Here is a 25,388-nt window from a genome sequence, read left to right as displayed (position 1 = left end):
TTTAACATGAACTGCAGATAGTGTGTTTTCTCGTTGATGTGAGTACTCAGAGTACAGTTCAACATCAGTGATCTCTACAATACCCAGAAATGCTGTGACTTACAATCGAAAGTGTTTACAGGAACGGGAACAGTACACATGTAGCAGTGACCAAACAGCAATACGGGAACTGAAGTGGTTCTTGGGAGGCTTCCAGATTATCCCAGACAAATGACAAATATCCACTGCTGAGTCCTGACAAAAGCGTACAACACAGAAATCATGTAGCTCTTTCATGTATTAAGGGATTTAGTTACTGTAACAATAACTTAGTGTTTACTGGTACAAATGGCCAGTACAAATTATGTTTTTCATCAAGTTCTCTTTAGAAAAATTAGAGGACGTGATGATAAAAGCAGCAACCTCTTGCTGTTTTGGCTTTGTGAATATACTGTAGTAGCTAATAGATCTTATAAATATGTTTTCATATCTGAACCTATATAATCTCTTACCATATATTTGGATTTCAACATTTGATAGTTGGAATTCATATCTTTAATAACTATTCATGGTGTAGAGGTGTATCCACCTTTAAAGCCCATTTAAGACTTTAAAAAAAACGTGCTTGCAAGATTAACTATATATTAACAAAAGTGTGATGAGGCAGCAAAGTCTTCAAAATCTATAAACAAAGACTTTAACAGTGTGTCTTTTAAAAAGCACATTTAATGCACTTTTGTTCCTCTTTTCCAGTCCCTTAAACTGTGCCAGTGTTCTTGTCCAGGCTCATTTAAGTTTTGGACTGACAAATAGTTATATTAACTTCATAAATCTAAATAAATAAGAAGGAAACAAGAAGGGTTATTATAACAAAAAGGATTTACCGTACCGTAATGTAAACACAAGAGGCGCATCCTGGGATTCCCCTTGGCAGCTACAATCGTCCTCCTCCAAATCGTAACAATACACATCACACGTTTATCAGCTGTGGTCTCTTGTGTGAGCTGTTTTGTCCCTTATAAACGCCCAAATCCTGACTTCATACAAGTTAGCTACAAACATGCAGTATTTGTTAAAGTGGGTTTTTAGATTAAAGAGTGCGACATTGTCCAGTTTTGTTGCGTATTTACGGTAAATTCTTCAAGTGCTGTCGGGAAAATGGGTACTTCGCTTTAAAAAAGAAGAGAGAGAGAGAGAGAGAGAGAGAGAGAGAGAGAGAGAGAGAGAGAGAGAGAGAGAGAGAGAGAGAGAAATTGCTTTGTGAGGACAAATAGTATTTTCTTCATACTTTATTCGGCCAGCCTCTGAAGTTTTGTGGTAGAGAGCAGAAAGCTGTGTGTAGCAGACCATTATAAAAGATGCGTATTCATGTTATAGTGACGTTTGTGTTAGTAGGACATTTGTTTTTCTGCCATTTTATAGATCAAATGATTCAACAGATCAATCCAAAATCTATATAATCATTAGTTCCCACTATGTATGTCAAATTTATCTGAACCAGTTTCCAATACAACTTGTTTGAAGTTTAAAACTCATTCTGAAAATAAGTCAGTTTATATTTGAAACAAGTAAATGTGTAATTTCACTCTTTTAGTTGATTTTTTTAGGCTAAAGTAGCTGGATATTAAACTGCTTGACTCTTATTCTCAATCAGGCACACTCAAGTCAATCGTGAATTGGTATCAATGAAGAATTTGCTTTAAATCATCACCTACTAAATAAAATAGGTGTTGCCTGTAAAGCAACCTGCCTTTCATAAGTGTATCTTCTAAGTAATATATATTAAAATGAAATATACCACAAAGTATTCAGCGGAAAAAAACTTTTATTGGTTAAATAATCTAAAATCTCAGGTTATTTGTCTTCACATCAGTTTAAAGTTTAAAGCCCAGACGCTGAGATAACCCTGATGACACCACTATATGACGTCATCTGGGATTTTTCAAACTTTGGACGGCTCCCTCCTGAGCCATAAAAAACTTGACAACTGTTTTCACGGGTTGAGTCATACTCTTTAGTGACAAGTAAACTGAACTCCATGTCTAAAATCAGTCCTTTCAAATAATCATTGTCTTGTTAATCAGACTGTACAACAAGTATAGTCTATGAGTACAAAAAGAGGATATTTGTGTTACCCTGTTGATCTATGGTGAAGACATAATAATAAAAAGAGGATATTTGGCTCTAAAAACAGCAACTTTAAAAGATAGCCATTAATTTGTACATTGTAAGCGCATTTGGATCTGTTTATGACACCTTTGTAGACTGTTATGAGTGTTAAAATCCAGTGTGTCCACACAGTCATTTAGGAGAAAATGTATTTAAGTTTATCTGAAGGTTAGCGGTTTTGGCATGCTGAATTAGACAAAATTCAGTGGATATCTGTCTCATTTACAGTATTTTTAGCATCAGATTCTCTCTTTGTGTTTCCCTGTTGAGCTGTGGTGGAAGTACAGTAACAAAAAAGGGACTTTGGCATTAAAAAGACTGTAACATTGAAAAATATCTACTTGATTTGACTCATTTGGACAGTTGAAGCTTCATATTAGCTTCCCCTAAACTTTTAAAATATGTTTTGGCACAGAAAGAGGCTTGTACATGTTGTCCCCCATCACTTACATAGTATATATATTATGAAGGGATCTTTTAATAACCAGTATGAACAGAAGACGTGATTACATCAGTCGTGAACAGGGTTATTTTAGTTTTGAAATTTCCATTAGTTTTTATTTTTATTTAGTTTTTCAGTTTGCTTTTGTATTTCAGTTTAGTTTTAGTTAGTTTAACAAGTGATTAAGTAGTTTTAGTTTAGTTTTTATTTCGTTTTAGTCTTAGTTTTTCAGGAATTAGGAGGAAAGGCTTGATTAGTAGAAGCTGAAAAGGATGAAATAATGCCTGACACTGAGGTCAAATGTTCTGTGTTTGTTGTGTCCCTACTTGTACTAGCCCTTTTTTTTCCCTTTTTTATTTTTTTTTTATTTTTACAAAACTCTCTTTTTTTAAAATTTCAGTGAACTAAATTATTTTTTCACTGCGAGTTTTAGTTAATGAACCCTGAGGGAAATTATATAATAATGGCAGAACTATCCAAAGTACATTAAACCTGTTATAATAAAACCATTTGAACCTGTAGCATAAGTGTTTGTCCCATCTCTAACAGACAGGCTAGCAAGATAATTTAAGTTATATAAAATTTAGCTTTTCTCTTTCTATTGTGTATTTAATCTTTTTATTGTGCTTTTATTGTGTTATCTATTCATTGTGTTTTATCTTGTTGTGCAGCACTTTGGAAAACCTTGTGTTTGTTAAAATCGTGCTATATAAATAAAGTGGATTGGATTGAAAATTATTTTTAGGGGGAAAAAATACAATAATAATTCACTTATTTTTAGGTGTGCTTAGATCAAATTTAGAGGTGCTTGAACATCCCTAAAAAGGGTCTAAAATTGCCACTGATAATAACCCTGGTCGTAAAACCCCTCCTTTAAATCCATCTGTGACTCCCCTCTCTTTGAGTTAGTAATTTCCGATGCGCACTTGAACGCACCGCAGCACTGCCACCCGGTCAGTAGTAGAGTCACTTCTCCTTCTGCTGCACTGACAGCTTCTCACCAGCAGGGGTCGCAGCCCGGCGGAGCCTCCAACACCAAACCCTCCGCTGCTCCTCGAACCATCAGCTGAATCTGTCCGGGACAGACCAGGGAAGATGGCGGCCACTGACCATTCCCGGTCCGAAGCTGCCAAACAGCGACGGCAGGATCAGCTGCAGCGATGGCTAGGCTCGGAGACGGATCAGACAGGGTCGGAGGCCCGGGAAACGTCGAGCGGATCCGGGACGAGGCGGGCCAAGGTCCGGTTCGCCCAAGGAGCTGTGTTTATGGCCGCCTGCTCCGCCGGAGACCGGGAGGAGGTGGCGGCGCTGCTCCGCCAGGGAGCTGACATCAACCACGCTAATGTTGACGGACTGACAGCACTTCATCAGGTGGGAAGTTTGACTTTAACTGTCAAAGATTAGTAACTTTATTTATTTATTTAATATATGAGTAGCGGCGATGAAACGAAACGACCGTCAGCCCGTGAATGAGTCTCCCAGCAACGAGGCTTTAACGTGAACTCATCACGGAGTTAGAGGTTAAATTGTTGAGTTAATCTGAACATTTTTCGTTTAGTTAGTATCTTAAAAGCTTCAACTTGAGCTCAGCACTTTATGATCTCTGTATTTGGTCTTCAGCAGCAGTAGCAGCAGCAGTGTTAATAGATATCTGGCCTCTGTAAGTCAGCCACAGTTACTTTCTTACAGTCTTGTTGGTAATGTTTTAAGGTTGGGGCATCTGCACTGCTGTGTTTTAGTAAGTTATGGTTTTTTTTACTAGCCTACCAGCGGATAGAGGATAGCAGTGGCCAAGCAGTCTGTAAAACCTCTGTCAGTGCAGAGCCTGTGGGATCATTTTTAGAGCCTCTGAAACAGTGACTGACAGGCTGCTGACTGTAAAGCAGCAGGTCAGTGAATTTAGGGACCTTTTTCATCACTTCATCTTTTCATCAACAAGTCTGCTCTAGTGTTAAAACCCTGCTGATGAAATCCCCCCCCCCCCCCCCCCCCCAAAAAAAACCCAAAACAAAACATTAAACTCTTATCTTTGGAGTTTTTTCTGTCAGTTTTGAGCACTGTTATGCTTCTGAATACATACATGTCCCAAATAGGCTTCACTTCTTCTGAGCATGGTCCAATGTTAATGCAGCTCAGCCTGAAGGTTTCCCCTCCTCCTCCTCCTCCTCCCCCCCCCCCCTTCACCTCAGTCATAACAGAGGAGCAGTCTGGACAGCCTCACTGTCACACAGGCCCTCTGTGATACAGTATTTCCTCTGCTTTTATGATACCGCGTGTCATAAACACATTGCTGTCTCTTCGCACACAGTCGAAGAAGTCGTACAAGTTGGATGGATTTATTTATTTTAATTTTTTTTTTTTTAAGTTAAAGTATATCCGAGTGCACTTGTCAACATTAAAGTGGTTTGTGCTTTTTTTTTTTTTTTTTTTTAAATTAAATGTTCCTGCCCAGCTGGATCTGAATGGTGAAAGTAGCTGGCTAGTGTGTATGCAGTGATGTCATGCTCGGAGATGAATGGTTGGTGTTTTCCCCCGATTTAAGCCAATTGTGCCTGTGTGTGTCTTTGTGTGTGTGTGTGTGTGTGTGTGTGTGTGTGTGTGTGTGTGTGTGTCTTTGTGTGTGTGTGATGAAGCTGTCCAGTTCAGATGAGTGAGTGAACATGTTCATGCCCTCTTTTGGTCGAATCACATGTCGGACCGTCACCCAGTGTGGTCCCTCTCCTGCCCTCCATCCCTCTCTCCCCTGTTGCTCACCGGTTGCCCGGCAACCAGAATTAAATATAGGCCCACACTCTCCAAACTTTCCATCCTCTCCATCCAAAGCCTTTCTGTCCTCTCTACGACTCTTTCTCTCTCTCTCTATCCTTTGCCCTCCTCCTTCTCCTTCTCCCTCCTTCTCCTCCTCCTCCTCCTCCTCCTCTCTCTCTCTGTCTCTCTGTCTCTTTCTCCTTCCTCTTGCCAATTCCCCACGGTGGGGACTTTAGGGATTTCGGATGAAGAAATGGAAAACATTCCTCAAACAGCACAAGCTGCTGTTGTCAAAGGCGATTTTTACAATGAGTCACTTGATGGCCCTGTGAAGGAGTCCGCTGGGTGCCTGTGTGCGCACCCTCGTAACGCTCAGGGTTCAAGAAGTAGCCTCTGTTCATTCATTCGGCCCGGAGCACCCACTTGTTTCAGGGGGCTCCTCCTTTTTGCCGTTGACGCTACCTCATGGGCTGCTTGCCTCGTCTCAGGGCCCAGACTCTGTTTTTGTTTAATCCACCAAACTACCAGACTAATTATCTCACATTATGAAAGAGGAGGAGGGGGGCTTACTAACAGCTTTGTGATTAGTTGATTTAGCCCAAAAGTAAAGCCTCTTAGGTGGCTTAAGTCTGCCTGATGATGAGATTGTGTGTGTGGCTGCTGTGACATCCTGCACTCTTAACTCTGTGATGATAATGTGTCACTGGGAACACTGGGAACACTGGGAATACTTTAATGTAGTCTAGCTCTGAGCAGGTGTCCTCTCATCAGCTGAGAGAGATCAAATCAGACTCGGGAACATGTTTCTCAGTTTTTTTTTTCATATCAAATATTTTTAAACACATGAAACAAAGAGGCTGCAGTCGTGCCAGCAGTCTGTAGCTTGGCACCGCACGGCTTTAAGATAAGAGCTAATGTTTAGCAGGTATGCTGATTACCGTTTTCACCATTTAAGCGATAACGCGCTCACATTTGCTGATTAGCACTAAACACAAAGTGCAGCTCAGGCAGAGTGAAAATGACTTTTTAGTTAAACAGATGTGTGTTTATAAACCACGTGACTGGAAGTGACATTTTTTAAGATGGTGCAAGATGAAATGTTAGTGAAAAGTTTAATCACCAAAGTTTAATTACAGTTCATCCCGAGGGGGTGGAGGGGGGGGCCGTAAACAAATGGGCGGACATTTTCTGCCTGTCCGTCCAATAGTTGTTGAGATATTTCAATGTAGGACCGACTTACCAGAGCTGACATTATTGAGACGTGCGTGGAGATTCATGACTACACAATTAAAAGAAAGACTATAAACAAATTGTCTTGATAAAAAAGCACTGGTTAAGTTTCTTGTTCCTTACATCAGTGCAGATAAGCTGTTATATCATATGTTTACTAAATTCAGACTAATTTCTGTCTGTTTTAGTACTCATTGTTAAAAATGTCACTAGCTTGAATAGTTGATCAGGACAAAATGAATTACAGTTTTAAAAATAGATGAATTATTTCATTTATTTATCAAACAAAACTGTAATATTTTCTGTTTCATGTCTTTGTACATTAAACATCTTTTGAATTTTTGACATTTCTTTTGGCGCATAATAAGTTATTTAACATCAACATAAGCTCTGGAAAATTGTAAGATACTTTTTTTTCCTTTTTTTTTGGGGGGGGGGGGGGGGGGGGTTCCCATTTTATAGTGCAAAGGATCAACAGGTTAATCCATCATGAATTTAACCCTTTGTTAACCACAAAATGTTAACCTGACGCCCCAGATGGTTTATTACACAGAAACATCCTCCATCGAGAAATCGTCTATGGAAACTGTTCGGAAAAGGGCGAACACGTTCAAAAATACTTGGCAGGTGATTGGATGAACCATCTATCACTGTCTCACCTTACAAGCAAGCTGTATTGATCCATATATGGACCGTTAGTTCTCTCACGTTGTCAGGCAGCTGGATTTTTTAAGATTAGACATCTTAAAAGAGGAAGGACTCTTTAGATTTTTGGCAGACTGTTGAATACAGGTCAAACAATGATCCTACATATGATAACATAATACCATGAGGTTCTCATGGGATTCATCTCGGGACTTGTGTTGGATCACATTGAGAACTTAGCTAGACCTCGCCTCAGGAGAAGCAGTTAAATAGAGTCGCTGTTTCTCTCCTGCCACAAAATGACTGTTTTGGAAAGTACTTGAGGGCTTCTAGCAGCCCACTTAGCAGAAAGTCATTACAACAAGTAGACACAGTAGTCATTGTCTTAACCCCGGCGCTTTAGCTGAATTTAACAGATTTTATAACAACAAAACAAAATAAAGTGGGTCAAAAACCTTCTCTACTGTACTGAAACTGGATTCTGAGCGACGTTCAGGGTCTGGTTTCTGTTTCTTAAAGTGTGCACTGGGGATTCTCATAATAAACGACAAACAATAAGCACTTGTGCAAGCAATCCATCATGTGGCTACGTGTCCTCCGACAGGCCTGCATCGACGAAAACGCTGAGATGGTGCAGTTCCTTGTGGAGAACGGGAGCAACGTCAACAGGGGCGACAACGAGGGCTGGACTCCTCTGCACGCTGCGGCCTCCTGCGGCTTCATCCAGATCGTTAAGTGAGTGTTTTGTCCGTCAAGGTAACTTGCCGGTGGGATTAAAAGAGTCCTGAGTGTTTAGAAAGTCAATTAACATCCAGTCGTGCTCTGCGGCATGTAGAAAAATGCTGAGTTTATTCTGATATTGTGTCAAGATGGCAAGCGGAAGAGGTTTAAGTGACTTTGAAAGAGGGTTTAAAATAGATCAGATCAAGAGACTGCTCAACTTGCTGCTGTTTCAATAGGAACAACGACTAAAGTGACATCTGCATTTAGATGTGTGGGAAAAACGTCAGTAAATAGGGTTGTAAATTGTGGTCGACGCCGCACATTTGATGACTGTGATTAGCACGATATGTGAGGAAAAAACAGAAGATCAACTCTTCCTCAGGTGACTGAGAATGTCAACGCAGGACGCGATCTGACTGTCAGCAAGAGCAGCCCGCCGACAATTACATAGAGAAGGATTTTATAACAGGGTTGTGCAGCGAGGAAACCCTTCATTACAAAGGTGAATGCACATTTAAGAGTTCAGTGTTGGAAAGACTGTAGGCGCTGGTCTGCAGAGATGTGGAATAACACAAAGTAGACAAGGGCACCCAAGAGGACTGCACAGGTCTGAATGTTTGGGGATCCAGTGGGTCTATTATGCGATGGTGGGCAATTTTGCTGCAACAGTTAGGGTCCACTTGTCCCCTTAGAGAGAAGGCTCACTACAAATCAAAGTTGTTTTATCCTATGATGAAATATTTTTATCTTGATAGAAATGTAGAGTTCAGAGACTGTTTAGCACCTGATCTTACTAGGACTCTTTATGTTGTTTTTTTCTTTAATTTCTCATCTGTCTGAATATAACACTATTCAGGTTTTACTGTCACACTCTAAACTTTACATTTCGTTAACTGTATTAGTGTTTTTGTTCTCGTAGGTACCTGATAGAGCACAGTGCTCATGTCGGGGCGGTGAACAGTGAAGGAGAGCTTCCTCTGGATGTGGCCACAGAAGACGCAATGGAGCGACTGCTCAAGGGGGAAATAAAAAAACAAGGTGAGGAAATGATAACATTCACTCTTCAAAGTCCCATAATATCTCACTCGTAGGCTTGCTGAGGTGTGACTGTGCATGAGATCTTTGACGTTAACCCGAGTGCAGCGCGTGACATATGAGAATCATCAGTGGAGGTGTAATGTGAGGACAGAAAGTAATGTCACTTATTAGTCAAGGCTGCATGATCATGATTAGAGTAATGAGTTTACTTTAAACTAATCAGAGTTATTATTACTGACAGGAAATGAATCCACAATGATAAACTCACTCATTAAGATTTTTAGTTTAAACCATTTTTGAGCAATAATACCAAATATTTGTGTGAGGATTTGATTCCTGTCTCAGTTTTATGTTTGTGTCACGTGAATTTTTTTTTTTTAATTTGACCAAAATAATTCATTTGAGGACGTCACCTCAGGCTCTAGGACTTTTGAAGAATATTTTACACTGTTTTCTGACATTTTGTAGACTAAATTAGTTATAAAATAGAGTAATTGAATTGAATCTAATCACAAAATGAAAAGAAACATTTGTTACTATTGAAAAACTAAGAGCCCGAAAATAGTTTTTTTCTTTAACCACTGATTTACGATCAAAGGAAAAGTTAATCACTTATTAATTAATCAGTGATTCATAGAACAATGATTTTACTGTATTCAGGCTTTTCAAACTAACATCTTGACCTCTTTCAGAAATATTACAAATAATATGTAGTAATGTTGCCAATATTTAAGCCCTTTCATTATTGAACCAAAAGACTCTTTATGTGGAATAATGAGGCTAAACTCATTATGTTAAGTGCAATTAAAGCTTTGAGTAAAAAGCTAAGTAGAGTCATTTATCAATCTGATCTGTCCAAACACTCCAAATAATGAAAAATATTGCTGTAAAGAATGATTTGTGACATAAAAAAAAAAGATAGAAAATAATATGAAACAACAGGCATTTTTTTATCGCCACACAATATATACATATTGTCATATCTCACAGATCTATTTGGCATCACTATTATTTTTTTTGAGTGGCACCAATTAGTAAACCAAACAGAGCTCCGGTGACGAAGAGTAAAAAACTGGAGCTGAACATCTCTGCAATCCTACAGCCCTTAAACGCTCCTCTTTTATTGCACTTTCGTCCTTTTTTTCCAAGCGGTCACATTCAAAGTATATGTCCAGCTCAGAGTAGACAAAAAATAGTCCAAAGAATCAGGACAGAGTCAATGTGCTCCAAATATTGACCTCGATTACTGTACTGCCGCTCCAGGCCTAAACGTTTATCACTGTCAAATACACACATTGTAGCAGCTGAAACCACAAATTACATACGTAAGATAAATACATATAAAATTGACTATTATTTGTCTTTTTACCGTGTTTGGTCTGCAGTTGACGGTATATCTTAAAGATGTCTGTGTGCTCGTGTGTGCGTCACAGGAATAGACGTGGACAAGGCTCGAAAGGAAGAGGAGAGGGTCATGCTTCAGGACGCCATGTCGGTGCTGGCAGGAAGTGGCACTCTCACACCTCACCCAAACACCAAGGCAACAGCTCTGCACGTCGCCGCTGCCAAGGGCTACATCGAAGTCCTGAAGTGAGCATCAGACCACACACACACACACACACACACACACGAGAGCAATGACAGCCGGTTAGTCGTGTTTTGAGTGTCACATCAAATCCTGATGGATATTCCCCCTCCTATCTCTCTCTCTCTCTCTGGCCCTCTGGCTCTCTGGCTCTCTGGCTCTCTGGCTCTCTCTCTCGTTTGTTCCCTCCCTCCCTCCTCCCTCCTCTCTCCTCTCTCTCTCGCTCAGGGTGCTCTTAAAATGTGGAGTTGATGTGGACAGCAGGGACAGCGATGGGTGGACGCCCCTGCACGCTGCAGCTCACTGGGGGCAAGAGGAGGTGTGCACCCTGCTCACTGACAACATGTGCGACATGGGTGCCATCAACATTGTGGTGAGCTGGAGACAAACAGTCTTTCAGTGCCATAAACTGTGTGATTGTCTAGAAGCCTTTTGTTCATGCCACGACTGATCCCCGCACTATGAATGTCCTTGTAGGGCCAGACACCTTTAGATGTTGCAGATGAGAACCTCGTGGACACTCTGGAGGAGCTACAGAAGAAACAGAACGCTGTGAGTCGGCCCCTTCACGCAGACTACACCGACTATCTCACTCCGTTAGATAAACCTGATATGATTGATAGTCTCACAGCGGCAAATATTCTCTGTGTTTATATGTGTTTATATTCCTCTTCAGTTACGCACCGAGAAGGAGAAACAGACTCCTGTTATTGAGACCAGCCCGCAAATCTCCATGGTACCGGTTCGCACACGCAGGTCAGTGCCAGTTTGTAGGTGTGTTGGCATGCGTGTGTTTGTTGTGTGTGGGCACATGCTAAATTGTTCCTCAGCTGAATCCCAAGTCATCCCCATTCCAGCAGTTTGCATGCAGGTATGATGTTAACAGTCCCGGCATTCCTTTAGAACCATGTTGCGTCTTTCCCCTGACATTGACCTGAATACATGTAGCAGTCACTCGCCCCATTTTACACAACCCGTTCATGGCATTAATATTATTTCACCTCATAGTTCTGTATAAAAAAAGTAGGAACACAGAATGGGGTAGGAGGTGATTGTTGTTCCGCTTTGAAGCTGGCAGCGGAGGCAGTCACACTGGTGGATCAACGTCTGTGTAAAAGGGACAGGCGGCATGGCGGGACCACACACACTAGATGCCGCCGCTGTTGTGTTACACGTCACACTTTTGATTTGGGAACGCAGATCCACATCTACAATCCCACACAGGAGGCGGGATTATGCTGGCTTTGTTTAGTTCAGTGTAGAAAAAAAAGCAAAGCCGGCACAATGAGTGGTCTTTTTTACGGTAATTTAGCAGGATCTCTGTATTAAATGTCTGACTGACATCCTGTGTCCCGGCTACATACTAAATACTGAAGGTTATTGTTTTTACTTTGCAGTATGTTTACTTTGGATACCTGAGAAAATATAGCACACTTTCAAATGCCAACACGCATGATTAACTTAAGTGGTTCAGTGGTGTGTTTAAGGACACACACTGCAGTGCAAAATGGAAAGTGAGAAAAAAAAAAAAAAAGCTTTTAAGAAAATCTCTGCCAACTTAAATGTGGACAGAATAAATAAAAGAAAAAGTAGATGTTAAAATAAATAACTTTTTTTTGGAAGAATATTTATTACCAGCACTTCGGGGTTGTTAATATGGATGAAATCTTATTTATTTTACACTGTCGACGTACATCTCAAAGTCTTTGTTGAGACTAAACAGGCAAATTAAATATCTGACAGATCAAGATGCTTTTACACATATCGTCATGAAGCAGTCCTGATAACGTATCTGCATCATTACGCACAGTAGTCGAAAACACCCAGAGTCCTTAAAGTCATAGTTTCAAATGTACCTAATGGTTGATAAATGCATATCGTATTACAGTCTATGTTGTCGTATTATCCAACCACACTACCTCTTGGTTAAGTGTCCAAACTGGTGGTAGTTCAGAAGTTAAAGGTGCCCTGCTAGTGGTCAAAATCTTCACAAATATCTTGCATACTAACATGCAAAGTGCACCATGCAGGTCAGTACAAGGCATATTGTTTGTGGATTATAGTAGATAGTGTGTGGCTGGGACACACATTGCTTTGTCAGTCATGTGGATGCTCTGCAGATTACTGTAAAGTTTATTATTATCATTATTGTTATTATTATACACACGGAGAAAAGGTTACATAAAGTGTGAAAAAGTTGGGATTAAGTCAAAAGCAGCTGACTGAAGTTACATACAGCTAAACGGTGATCTAGTGATAAGATAACAGTTGTACACACACTTCATCACAGGAAAAGCCCCACTGTTCCACCCACTGATGTGTTGATTAGCGCATGCTCCCTCTAATTGGCTGCACATGGAATGATTGCCCTCACTGATCAGCTCCCTGCATGCCACCTTTTGTTCCACCCCACCTTGGCCCCGCCCCTGCAGGACATCTATTTCTCGTATGAGCAGTAAGGAGAAAATCTGCCTCCACGAGCGGGAGAAGCATCCACCTCCTGCCTTGCAGAGCAGCCCGGCTGAGGACGAGGAGGAGGACGGCGGCGGCGGCGGCGGCGGCGGCCAGACGGCGCAGAGCCAGTCACAGAGCCAGGCGAAAGCTTCCAGCAGCTCCAGCTCCGAGGAGGAGAGCGAATCTGAGAGTGACGCAGAGTCTGGTGAGGGAAGCTGCTGGTGTGGTTGTTGATAAGCAGTATTTTGAAAAAGTATCTGCACATATGACATGAGTTTTTTCTATTTTTAAAAAAAAGTTCTAGTCATTGTTTGATAAAAGAAGTTGTTAGGAATTTGCATGTTTTATCAGATGAGTTTTATGACATTTCTTAGGGTTTTACTAGTGGATTATTAATTTCTGACCTCTGCACTTTTGCAGAGAAAGCAAAAAATCGAGAGATTATAAACAACTTGAACAACAAACGCAACACCACCAGCCTCCTTCCTACCTCCATGTCAACGAGTACTGCTACAAGCCAAGTTAAAAAGGTGATATTTAGAGATATACAGATCATCAAAAGTCTGTTTTAGCTGCATGACAACAATGCTGACCAACAAAGATGGTGTCTTTTTTACTGGCTGTGCAGCAAGAAACAAGCAAGCCCCCAGCGACCGAGGCCCCGGGCTCCTGGAGAACGTCTCTGAGGAAGGCAGGCAGCTCGGTGACTCTGGGCTCAGCTGGACTGACTGACTCCAGCCAAGACTCCAGCAGACCACCGGAGTCGGGCCTGGGGATGACCCGCTCTGCCTCCAGCCCCCGCCTCAGCTCCGAGGCCGACACCAAGGTACACAATGCGGGCGCTCACTCACATGATTCGAGGATTTGCACACCCATGAAAGCACAGCTATTATTCTTTAAATATAACGTGACAGGCCAAATAAAGGCTTCTTTTTACAGCTTCCGTTCACTGAGTCGCATAAATAACTGATGAACTGATCCTCACCCCTCATTCGTAGGAGCCGAGACTCGCTCGGGTGCCGCCTATTCCGACGCGGAAGCTTTTCAGTATCCCAGACAGCAGCCCTGACAACTCCAACAGGTGGGACCTTGCTCTCATGTGTTTTTGTGCTTGTGAAACCAGAATCTGTTTTTCTGAGTCACTGCATATGTGCCCTTGTCACCCTGTCTCTCTCTCTCAGTTGGCTAAGCCGTAGCTCCTCTTACACCCGGCGCCTTCATAGTCAGTCAGGGAATGATCTCACTAGTTCCAACCCATATTTGCCTCACAGGTCAGTTATGCTGCTCACTGCCCACATTTGTTGCTTTTGTGTGTGTTTTGATTGTGTTTGCTATGTCACAGCTTTTACATCCCCCCCCTCCCTCCCTCCCTCCAGAAGTGGATACTAATTGTGTATGTGTGTGGCTGTGAAAGATGGGCCACTGTTTCCAACTGATTTTTATCTTATTTTAAGCTCATCTTATGGAAAGAGACTGGATGACCCCACCGTGACCTCAGCTAGCACAGGAACGAGCTCTACTGGACTCAGCCGCCTTAATAGTGTCTTGGGCCAGAGGTATTTTTGGGGGTTTTTTTTAACTGTCATTTTGTCAGAAACATTTCCCTAACTCATCTGAAAGATCTGATAGCCACCTCTTATCTTCCTCCTTAAGACTTCCTCAGGAACAGACAGAGAAGAAGGACCAGCCTGCCGTCACCACCTCCAACTCTCAGAATACGACAGCAGGCGAACAGGAGACCAAGCAGAGGCGCAAGTGAGTCCACATCGCTGCCTTGGTTATTGAGGGGGCTGATTTTTAAAAATCTGCGTTGTAGTTATAAATCTTGATTTATCACACGTAGGTCCTATCTGACACCTGTGCGAGATGAGGAGGCAGAGGCGCAAAGAAAGGCTCGCTCCCGACACGCGCGGCAGTCTCGTCGCTCCACTCAGGTACAAACACCACCTGATCAGATGTTCACTGAGTGTCTGCTCTCCATCTGGTATATAAGACGGTGTTATCTCTCTTTCATATCAAGGGGGTGACACTAACAGATCTTCAGGAGGCTGAGAAGACCATAAATACTATGAAGATGGACAATAAAGGGAGAGAAAAGGAGGAGGAAGAGAAGGAAAAAGAGAAGGAAGCAAAGCCTAAGAAGGGAGAGGAAGGGGTGAGAGCTATATTTGAGAGTTATAGGCCTGTGTTGGCTCCTGCTCTTATATAATGTAATTTGACATCACATAGCGTGGAATACTTGTGTTTACAGGAAGTGAGCTGGAGGTCTCGAATTGCCAGTCTGCAGAAGTCAGACCTGCTAGGCCTCACGCAGCCGGCTGGCACTCCGCGGCCTCAGACCTCTGAGAGGAGAGGTACGTATCACTTCTTCTCTTTTTTTAACACCCCCCCGTATTTGAAGAGATAGTGCTCGACAGCATGGTGTTTGTTGAAATACTTGATTTAGTCTTAAATTACTGCTCATCTGGCTTCGTTCCAGATGTTGAGGCCAGCACGGGGGAGAGCGAGACGGAGCGATGGGCCCGGGAGCGCAGAGAGAGGAGACAAGCTCGGGCCAGAAGAAAGGCACAGAGGACTGGGGAGGTAAAGCCTGTGAAGCATGGATAAAAAACCATGATCATTTAGATGGAATACAAGAAAATATAAACAATAATAAAGTTTAAAAAAAAAAAAAGAGTTAATGAAGAAAAACAAACAATCTTGTAGCAACTTGACTTCAGAGTTTTATAGAAACCTTCTTTGTTGTCTGTTGTTTGCAGAGTGATGACAATGATCCCAGCGAGGAAGAGTTCTCAGGCAACAGGCTGGATCTGCAGGTGTGTTTGCTTATGTGTGTGTGTGTGTGTGTGTGTGTGTGTGTGTGTGTGTGTGTGTGTGTGTGTGTGTGTGTGTGTGTGTGTGTGTGTGTGTGTGTGTGTGTGTGTGTGTGTGTGTGTGTTTATTTATGGTCTTAATGGACTGTAACCTAAGACACCAACCACAACTTATTTGCTTGTCTTTTGTGTTTACAGACAGACCAGCACTTGAGGTCCAGGTATGAATCAGGCCTTTGAACTGTTAGATCTGTCCTTTCTTTCCTCATCATGTCTGTACAGTCACTATGATAACAGTATCTCTGACCTCTGACCTCCGCTCTCCTCGTCCACTCAGGTCAGACCTATCCTGTAATGACCGTACCGGAGGAGGCTCCGAGAGCAAGGACTTTAAGAAGGTCAGCAGACAGAACTGATATTGAGGTCATACTGTTTTTTTGACCAAGATATTTACTGTTTGTGTGTGTGTGTGTGTGTGTGTGTGTGTGTGTGTGTGTGTGTGTGTGTGTGTGTGTGTGTGTGTGTGTGTGTGTGTGTGTGTGTGTGTGTGTCAGTTGTTTGAGGAGGTGTCCAGAGAAAACAGCCAGCTCCAGTCTCAGCTGCAGGACACTCAGAGGATTGTCAGTCAGACCAGGTTGGACCTGGAAAAGGCCACACAGGTGATAACACACATACACACACACACACACACACACACACACACTCTCACACACACACACACATACACACAAGCTGAAGGTGATAAATGGTTATTGTAATCTTTTGTGCACAAAGTCACAAGGAAACATTTATATTATACAGCTGTAAAAGACAAATTCTGTCACTCGTGGCGAGTACTGAAATCTTTCTCCTTGGATTTCCTGTTGATGTTCTTGGTTCAGTTCTTGGCGGTTATCACGCGTCATGTTGTCAAACCGGTCTTTATTCTGTTTATCTAAAACACATTTGTTTTAGCTGATACAAACAAAATATTCCTTTGAGGGTTTTCCTTAGAAAAATGAAGCAAATATAAAAACCTTAATGGACAGGATCCAACTTAAATAAATATTGCTTTGCATTAAACTAAGACTGTGAAACTTTGGAAAGGATTCTTCTTCCTCTTGAATTCATTGAGTTGAATTCATTAAGTAATAAAACCACTGCATGGTCTGGTATGACCATTAGGTCACGGTGGCTAAAGTTAGTGAATGTTTGCTAACTTTTGGAAGAAGTGACATTTCTGCATCAGTTCACTGACTTAGTGACTCTTTTCTACCTGTGCTGCTCTTACTCAAATCTGAGCACATCACATATAACATTTCAGAGGTTTTATGACAAAAGTAAAAAGCAAGAGGCTGTATCTGAAATAATTCACTAGTTTTTTTTTCACTGTTCATCGTAATGTTGTTGTTTACAAATGTCTAGTGAGCATTTTTATACCCTACTGACTCAATAATGTCATTGAACAGCCTTAGTTATCTATTTAAAGGTGACATATTAAATATATTTCAAGGTCAATATTTACATTTTGGAGCTGTACAGGAATATTTTTGCATGATTTCCAGTTGAATTTATTGTGAACTGGCCCTTTACACAGCCCCTCAGTTCAGACTCTGTCTGAAACGGGCTGTTTTAGCTCCTGTCTCTTTAAGGACCCCCTCTCGATGAGCCCACTCTGTTCTGATTGGTCAGCTCCTGGGAGCTGCATGAAAGATAACTTGTGGCCACTTGGGAGGCCACATCAGCAAACTATGAAACAAACGCTGTTTCACTACTTTGTCTTGTCTCTTCACTTGAAATGTCAACTTCTCAAATACACCCGTTCCTGTTCAACCAGAATCCGATCAGAAATATGAGAGTGGACAAAACATGAACAACACATGGGAAAAACCTTAGCAAAACCTTAGCAACCAAGGCTACAGAGCGGATGGCCGTTAATGGGCATGTTGACATCAGATGGCCGGCAAGGTAGAAAAAAACATAGCAGACGAACATTCAGAGCAGGTTGAAGTCTGAGCTTTTGACTTCTATATTTTTACTGTCCACTTCAGGTTTTATAACTTTGACCATGTTTAACATAGATAACAGACGTCATTACAGTATATAAATAACATATTTCCTCTTTAAAGCATCTGACTTTAAGAGACTCTAGGGAAATGAAGGGAATTCATCTCAAAAGTAACATAGCATGACTTTAATTGGAGATACCAAGTTCCCAAAGAGATTTCCATATGAAGACTTATCGCAGGTTATAACTTTGATATTCATCTTGTCTTTTGCACACAGGCCTCGTAGTGGCCATGTAAACCTGTTGCCGTGGTGACGATCTTAAGATTATTGTTTTTATTTATCCGACAGAGACAGGAGCGCTTCAGTGACTGTTCAGCCCTGCTGGACATGGAGAGAAAGGTAATGCATCCCCGCTGATGGCGATACCTATTGTAGCTTTATCTGCATCACGACTGCCACCCCTGCTCTCTGTTGACACTCTCTTTTCTCTCCTCCCCACATGAACCACTTTCTCACCTGTTTTTCACTCAACTTTTTTTTTTTTTTTTGGTCCTTCTTCTTCCATAAATCACTTCCCTCTTTGCCCCCCCACCCACACATTCACCCTGGCATCAGGACCGGAGGATGTTGGAGCGGCGTATGGCGGAGCTGGAGGAGGAGCTGAAGGTGAGGACGCATTCAGAGAGCCACAGACACTTTGCATGCTCCTGCAAAGCTAGCTTCGCTTTAGCTTGTGCGGTTTAGCAGCATTGTGGAAGTTCACTCTCTCAGCCTGTGTGATAATGTTGATTTTTTTTTTTTTTACATTTAATAGTTTGATGATTCAGTTGATTCATCATTAGATGTTTGTTTATCTACCGAGCAAGTATCTGAAACGGGACATGTGATCTCTGTGCGCTCATAATTTTGGATGTGAAATTACACTTTTTACTTATGTGTAAATTGTCAGGCAACCTAAAGTAAGTTAACCTAACCGTCTACTCATTTATTATATTTAACTATTCCTTTAATTTTTAACCTGCTCTGATTTCAGGATAAAGTAGAGAACCATATTTGGATTGATAAAGATTAATTTTATTAAAATGCAATTTTTAGACTAAAAATGTCTTTGTTGATATTTCTATTGTCTAGGCCTTTTTGTCAGCTCTTCTTTTCAGGCTTTTTAAACATAAGTGTGTCATTTTCCATTAAACTACACTTTTGTTATTTGCTGCACACATTTTTGGTAAATGAGTACTGACAGGATTTGATCATTTTCTTCTTGCTCCTGCTAAAAGCTAGATATCCTCATTCCTGTGGCTCTGTAAGAACGAGCGGGATGGGAACTGAGTTGATAATTCGGGGACTTTGTTTGGTTAAAATGTGAACAACAAAGTCCTCAACTCTCAGCAGAATAATGGTTCCAGCAGCATGTCACGACCAAAGTTATGAGCAGCTAAAGATCACTGTCAAAAACTTGCCAAATGAAAATTGACCCAACTGTCTTTCACATGACATGAATTCAGTGTCCTACTTTCTCTTTTATGCTGTTTTTTTAAAATTAATAAATCACTTTTTGAATAAGTGGTCTAGTTTAAACCTGTTTACTCGCCAGTCTTTGGTGGATGATTAATGGTCTTTGGATGATTTTTTTTTCCATGGCTGACATTTTGACAAAAGCACAGGTGTCATTAATAACATTGAATTGTTGCTACGTTTACATTCAGGTGTGGCAGTCGCAGGTTCCTGTATTGTGCATGCTGGCTCACTGTCACAGCTCACTGAGACGCTTAAATGTTACTGATTACACCTGTGCAGGAAGTCAAAATGTCAGTCAGACGGCAATATACTGTATAAATACTCAACATCCAGTTTCTTTTATAATCCAGTAACCTAACTAATAATATCACACAATGAATCTCAAACTGATTTTATGTATTATGATTTGTTTTAATGTGAGTTTGATATTTTCACCACCAGGTTCTGGTTGACCTGAGAGCAGACAACCAGCGTCTTAAAGATGAAAATGGAGCACTGATCCGTGTCATCAGCAAACTCTCCAAATAGACGGAGTGAGAGAGAGAGAGAAAGAGAGAGAGAGAGAGAGACAGCACGCGAGAGACACGAAAAGCAGGGAACCCCCCCTCCCCTCCAACCCTCCCCCGTCCTTCCTTCTATCCATCCATCCATCCCTCCCTCCCTCCCTCCCTCCCTCCCTCCCTCCTTCCACACATTCCTCCCAGTGCCAAAGAGCGACAGAGAGAGGTAGAGTGAGAGAGAGTGAGAGGGAGAGAAGCAGCAGAATGTCCTACGTACATGAACACCACAGCTTGACTTTGGATTGTGATGCCTCTCTATAGTCCTGAACAGCTGGAGTGGCTTTTGTGTGCTTTTTATTTTTTATTTTTAATTCCCGTTTGTCACAGGAAGACCTACGGCATGAAGGCCTGTGGTTATGGTCCGAGGCTCCCACAGTAGTGATATGAAACTTGACAACAGCCAAAATGCCCACGGCTGGTGCAACACAGAAAAAACACGACATCTACTACTACTACTACTACTACTGTGCATCAGGGGAACACTTAACGTGCACACACATTCCTATGCGTGCATCACATACTTCCTCGATGCACATTCCACGAGCGCATAAGGCCGTTTATGTCCTTAAAGCTCCCACTTAGTATTTAATTTTTTTGTGAACACATTTTTTACGTCACACATTCACGAGTTTACCCCCACTCACTGTCCGCGTCCAAATCTAAAGTTGTCAAGCAGGTTTCAGCTCTGAGAACACATTTTCAGGCTGCCTTTTAAACTCCGCAACTACATCCCGACGACAGGGGGAAGTCCGTGAAGCTTTGTCGGATTGTTTTGTTTCCACATGCAAGTCTTTGAACCCACCTACCTCTCCACCTATGCACTTCCCCACATACTTTTTTTTATTTTTATTTTATTTTTGTGACCACAGACACACTCCATGCTCTTAAAAAAAAAAAGAAAAAAAATGACCGCAGAACCAGGTCCGATGACAGCAGCACTTTACTCTCTGCAAAGCAATAAAATATCTGCGAGGCTTTGCCCGTCCTCCAGACAGACAACCTCAGTTCAGAGAGGCACCTTCTCAAGACTACTTGTCTTTTTTTTTTAAAAAGCAAGCAGGGTGAAGAAGTTACCCCATAGCTGAAGGTCAAAGGTCATTGCACAATTATATAAATTGCTGTTCTGTCAAAGCCTATTATGCTATGAATGGTTTTAATTATTACCATTGATAAAGATATTATTTTCATAGTTTTTCATTGTCAATTCCTCTCTTGCAAGGGAGCATGGTTATGTATATTACATGTGTATAAATACTAGTCTTTAATAATATCCTCATGAAGTAAAATGCCATGTAGCCTTTCTTCACATGTTGGTTTTCTAATATATTAAATGGATGTTTGCACCCTAAATAAAAAAAAGTGTGTTTGTAGCGACTGTCTGATTTATTACGTATGCAATACTTCCATTTTTTTAGCAACCTCCTTCACATTGTTCACAGTTTCTAATATTGGTGAGGTAATATATTAAATACTTTAATACTACACATACTAAATACTTTCACAAAGATGCTTTTAAGCTTCGTACCCAATCTCAACATTTAAGTCTTGCTTGGATTCCTGACTTAGTAACATGCTGTCTTCAAAGTCTTTACATTTGTAATTTTGTGGTCCGCTGATTGTTTGCTTATTGCTGCTTCACCCACACTACACTGTATCATCTCTGCATACAGTGTCAGTGGTTCTTTTCTCTGGTAGCCAGATGTCCTGCATCACTGGGGAGAGAGAGAGAGAAGGAGATAGAGAGAGGGGGAAAAATGAACAGCTGCAACACTGCAGCGTTCACACACTGAGCCTAACAGAGGAAACAGGGCAACACAGATGAATTTACAGTATGTTTGGACTGTTATATTGAAACTCCCAGGTGGATGGTATATCATGAGCATCATTACATATGCTGGGTGAGCGTTCAGTAGACGTGTAGGTAAAACTGTGGGAGTCGACCCTGTGTCTTTGGAGCTTCAAACCATTTGCATTCAAGTGCAGTTGACACCAGTCATCCATCTGTTTGTCTCATCTGAGAGCAGAGAGATGGACCACTGTCCTGCAGGGTAGAAGTACTGACAACAAGCTGAGCTCCTAATAAGGAAGGGCAGGCTGGCCGAGGCACTCTCTCTGTAAATATCCCTTAGGTCTGAGAAAGACAGAGGAAGGGAGCTGGGGAGGAAGAGGGAAGCGGATGGATTGCATCCTTATATGGACAAAGCACTGCTTTTCCCAGGGTTTGTGGCTCTGACCCCCGGCATGATGCCAGATGCTGCACAGCAGCTCCTCAGCGCCACCAAGAGGCGAGGCTTGTGTAAAGCATCAGTTGAGCTGGGGGGGAAAGCTAATGTTGTCATTTGCTGTTTTTTTTTGTTTTTTTTAAACTTTTTTTTTTTTCCAGAAACATAAACATGAAGTAAAATGCACCAAAAATCAATTTCTAACAAAAAGAGATTCTTACCAACCAGGCGAAGAAGCCTCAGACCCAGTGTGATAATGTCTTTGTTGTAATTTAATAAATGGGAACCTTTTTTGCAAATATGCACCACTGTAGCTCAGTAAAAAAAATATTGGTGATATCCTTAGGGTGGCTTTTGCTTTTTTACCTCATGTTTTGGCCCTGTCTAGAAGAGGCTTGTGCCAAAATTTGGTTTCAATATCTCAGTTTATATTATGTTTACATGGTGCATATAACCTATTTAGAGATATGGATTCTTTTACCCCCAAGAGGTTGGTAGTATGGGTCAAGCTTAAAAAACGCTATGTCCAACAATTCCCATAATGCTGTTAAATTGAATATAGTGTTGCTATGGTGCTGAGTCCATATTAGTAACTTTTGCCCACAGCCTCCATGAGGATTTTGTTTGACTGAAACCCTCCAATGATGATAATAAACAACAAGATACTTATGATCATATGTATTTTTACAAATGGGTTCATGCCAGATATTATGTTAAAAGCCAACAGTAATTCAAGCAAATGCAAAACTTACAGGTAAATAAAATCAGATTAATTGGATCAGAGTAAAATGGGTGATCCAGACAAATAACATAAAGGGGGGGTTAGGGTTAGGGTTAGGGACAGTCAAATCAAGCACAAAACTCAAGATTAAGATGAAGCTATTTAAAACACAATACAGATTCAGCCTCTGGGCCTTCACTGCAGATGTGTTGATTAGAGAGTAAACTAAATAAATAAAAGCCAATAGCAAAAAAGGTGAGGGGGGATTTTTTGGAGCAGCCAGCGGACGGAGAGATGACATGATTAAGTTTTGGAGAGTGTGACGTGCTTCTTCTTGGAAAAGATAGCATGAAAATGTAAACACTCTCGCTGTGACCTGCAGAGTATTTTTACTGTCTCGGCCAAGTGGTTCCTGTGTTTTAGTAGTAAATATGTAAGCATACGGTGGCAGCCATTACAGCCTGCAACAAGACCGTTCGCACTAACAATAATAACAGTCTATCATAATATTAAGGGTTTTTTTTTCTTTCTTGAAGCTGCAATTTGACACCATACATAGTGTGATTAGAGCACCTGACCTAAATCTAATGAGCATGTTCAGTGTACTGTATGGTTTACATTACGGGCCCATAGACTTTATATTGTGGTAATGCCACCGATTTTTAGCCCTTACATACTGCTCAGGGTCAAATTGACCCATGTGAGAGCTGTAAAACTACCCTATACTTTTCCTAATGTGACCCAGAATATACAAAAATTGAGATACAATGCATCTTTTTTAAAAATTTTGTGCAGCTGATACACATACACACGTTTATATATGCAAACGTGAAAACTTGACCTCCATTTCACCTGTTCTCCTGGACCATATAAAGTGGCTGTGAATTTTTTTACATACATAAATAAAGTACACTGTTTGCTCTCTGACAGCTCTGTTAAGGACTAAACAAACATTTATTAATGACTGATGGGGAATTTATGAATTTGAATTGGTGGAGACTATTTATTAGTCAGAATATGAACAGTATGTGAGGCTTAAATCACTTTTCTTGGCTCAAGCAAAGTTTTACAAATATGAAACCTTCATTCACCAAAAATTCTTAATGTAAAGAGTCATAATTGAGCTTGATTACAGTCAGAGGTGTCCTGACAGCAGTTTTACAGATGTCTCTTTTACAGTTGTGGTCTGTGGGGGGGAAATGCTTTTTGGGCAGCAGGGGGATTTTTTTGCTGCACTACTGCAAGTGATCACTGGGTAGAAATTGTAAGCAAAGCTGAGCAATAGCACCAGCTCTAATAATACATCCTGTGTAATACAGCTCAGATTTAAAGAACTAGCGTGCAGAGTTTAGTGGCATCTTGTGGAATGGACTAAGCAGAAATGGTGCATAATATTCAGTATGTATGTTTTTTAATTAATGTATAATCACCTGAAAATAAGAATAGTTGCATCTTTCACATTCATTCATTTACATAGGGAGCATGTCTTCTTCCATCGAGGCCTCCATGTTGCACTGCCATGTCTCTATAGTGGCCCAGACAAACCAAACACTGGCTCTAAAGAGGGCCTTTCATGTTATTCATCAGCCAACGAAGGTTCTCCTACATGCTTGGAAGGGGAGGGTGAGGCGAGGTGTATTCATTTGGCTGCAATTTGCAACCTCACTGCTAGATACCGCTAAATTCTACAAACTGGTCCTTTAACTGAGACGTGAGGTGCATGCATACAAGAATGACAACAATAATGTCAGTTGTGCGACACTCAAATCATAAACATGGGTGATATGGCTGTGCTTTGGTCACCGATCTGTCTGCCTGTTCACCTCACAGGTGCTTGTGCTGGCTCGGTCATATCAGCTGCGTGCAGGAAGGCCAGATCTCCAAACACATGCTGTATGGTGAGACTGTCACTGGTACCAGACCTGCAGGACGGCCTGTTCTTTACCACAAGGACATTTATAAAGGAGACCTGAAGGAATGCAATATCAACCCAGCAGGCTGGGAAGCTGTAGCTGCAGACCAAAACAGATGGAGGCTCGCCATCAAGGCAGACATCCAGAAGAGTGAGAAAAGGAGAGAGGACCTGTGGGAAGTGAGGAGAGAAAACAGGCGACAAAAGGCAGAATCAGCACTCACAGAGACAGGCACTGCAACTTAACCACAGACTGATCCCTGGTGCAGACTACATTGTCTTGTGAGACAGAAGGAAGCAAACAATATGAGGCTTCAGCAGTCTCAGATAGTCATATCAAGTGGATATCTGCCACATGTACAGTCTTGTTAGCATCACATTCCCTCTTTGTGTTTTCCTGTTGAGCTGAGGTGAAGTATAGAGACAAAAAGAGGGATTTAGGCAATAAAAAGATTGAACATTGAAAGATATCTACTTGATTTGACTAATTTGGATGGCTTCATTTTAGCTTCAGATAAACTTTTAAATACATTCTTGCTCAGGAGGACTGTGGATTTTGGCCCCCATCAATTACATTTTAAGTGCATTATGAAGGGATCTTCAAATGTCAGTAAGAACAGGAGGAATGATTACAGCAAGA

The 25,388-nt window shown here is 41.4% G+C and overlaps 1 protein-coding gene across 3 annotated transcripts; it reads left to right on the top strand.

Moving 5' to 3' along the window:
* Nucleotides 1–3,651: 3,651 nt before the first annotated feature.
* On the top strand, nt 3,652–21,263 carry zmp:0000001167 (protein phosphatase 1 regulatory subunit 12A). Of its 3 annotated transcripts, none has more exons than XM_062420040.1 (25): nt 3,652–3,961; nt 7,818–7,948; nt 8,856–8,974; nt 10,408–10,564; nt 10,788–10,932; nt 11,037–11,111; nt 11,236–11,315; nt 13,016–13,218; nt 13,434–13,543; nt 13,642–13,839; nt 14,012–14,094; nt 14,195–14,284; nt 14,468–14,569; nt 14,667–14,768; nt 14,857–14,947; nt 15,034–15,168; nt 15,265–15,367; nt 15,493–15,596; nt 15,773–15,829; nt 16,025–16,047; nt 16,164–16,224; nt 16,381–16,485; nt 18,164–18,214; nt 18,431–18,481; nt 19,775–21,263. In XM_062420040.1, exons 1-25 carry the CDS (start codon nt 3,686–3,688, stop codon nt 19,859–19,861), a joined length of 2,739 nt encoding a protein of 912 aa, XP_062276024.1. In that variant the 5' UTR covers nt 3,652–3,685; the 3' UTR covers nt 19,862–21,263. The 3 variants fall into 3 exon arrangements, with proteins under 3 accessions (XP_062276024.1, XP_062276022.1, XP_062276025.1); XM_062420038.1 differs by having other exon boundaries at nt 12,992–13,218; XM_062420041.1 differs by lacking the exon at nt 14,195–14,284 and having other exon boundaries at nt 12,992–13,218.
* The last annotated feature ends 4,125 nt before the right edge of the window (nt 21,264–25,388 follow it).

This window comes from Scomber scombrus, chromosome 6 (genome assembly GCF_963691925.1).
Source record: "Scomber scombrus chromosome 6, fScoSco1.1, whole genome shotgun sequence".
Taxonomy (NCBI): domain Eukaryota; kingdom Metazoa; phylum Chordata; class Actinopteri; order Scombriformes; family Scombridae; genus Scomber; species Scomber scombrus.
Note: the sequence above shows the minus strand (reverse complement) of the source record. Positions and strands in the feature narration are given on the sequence as shown.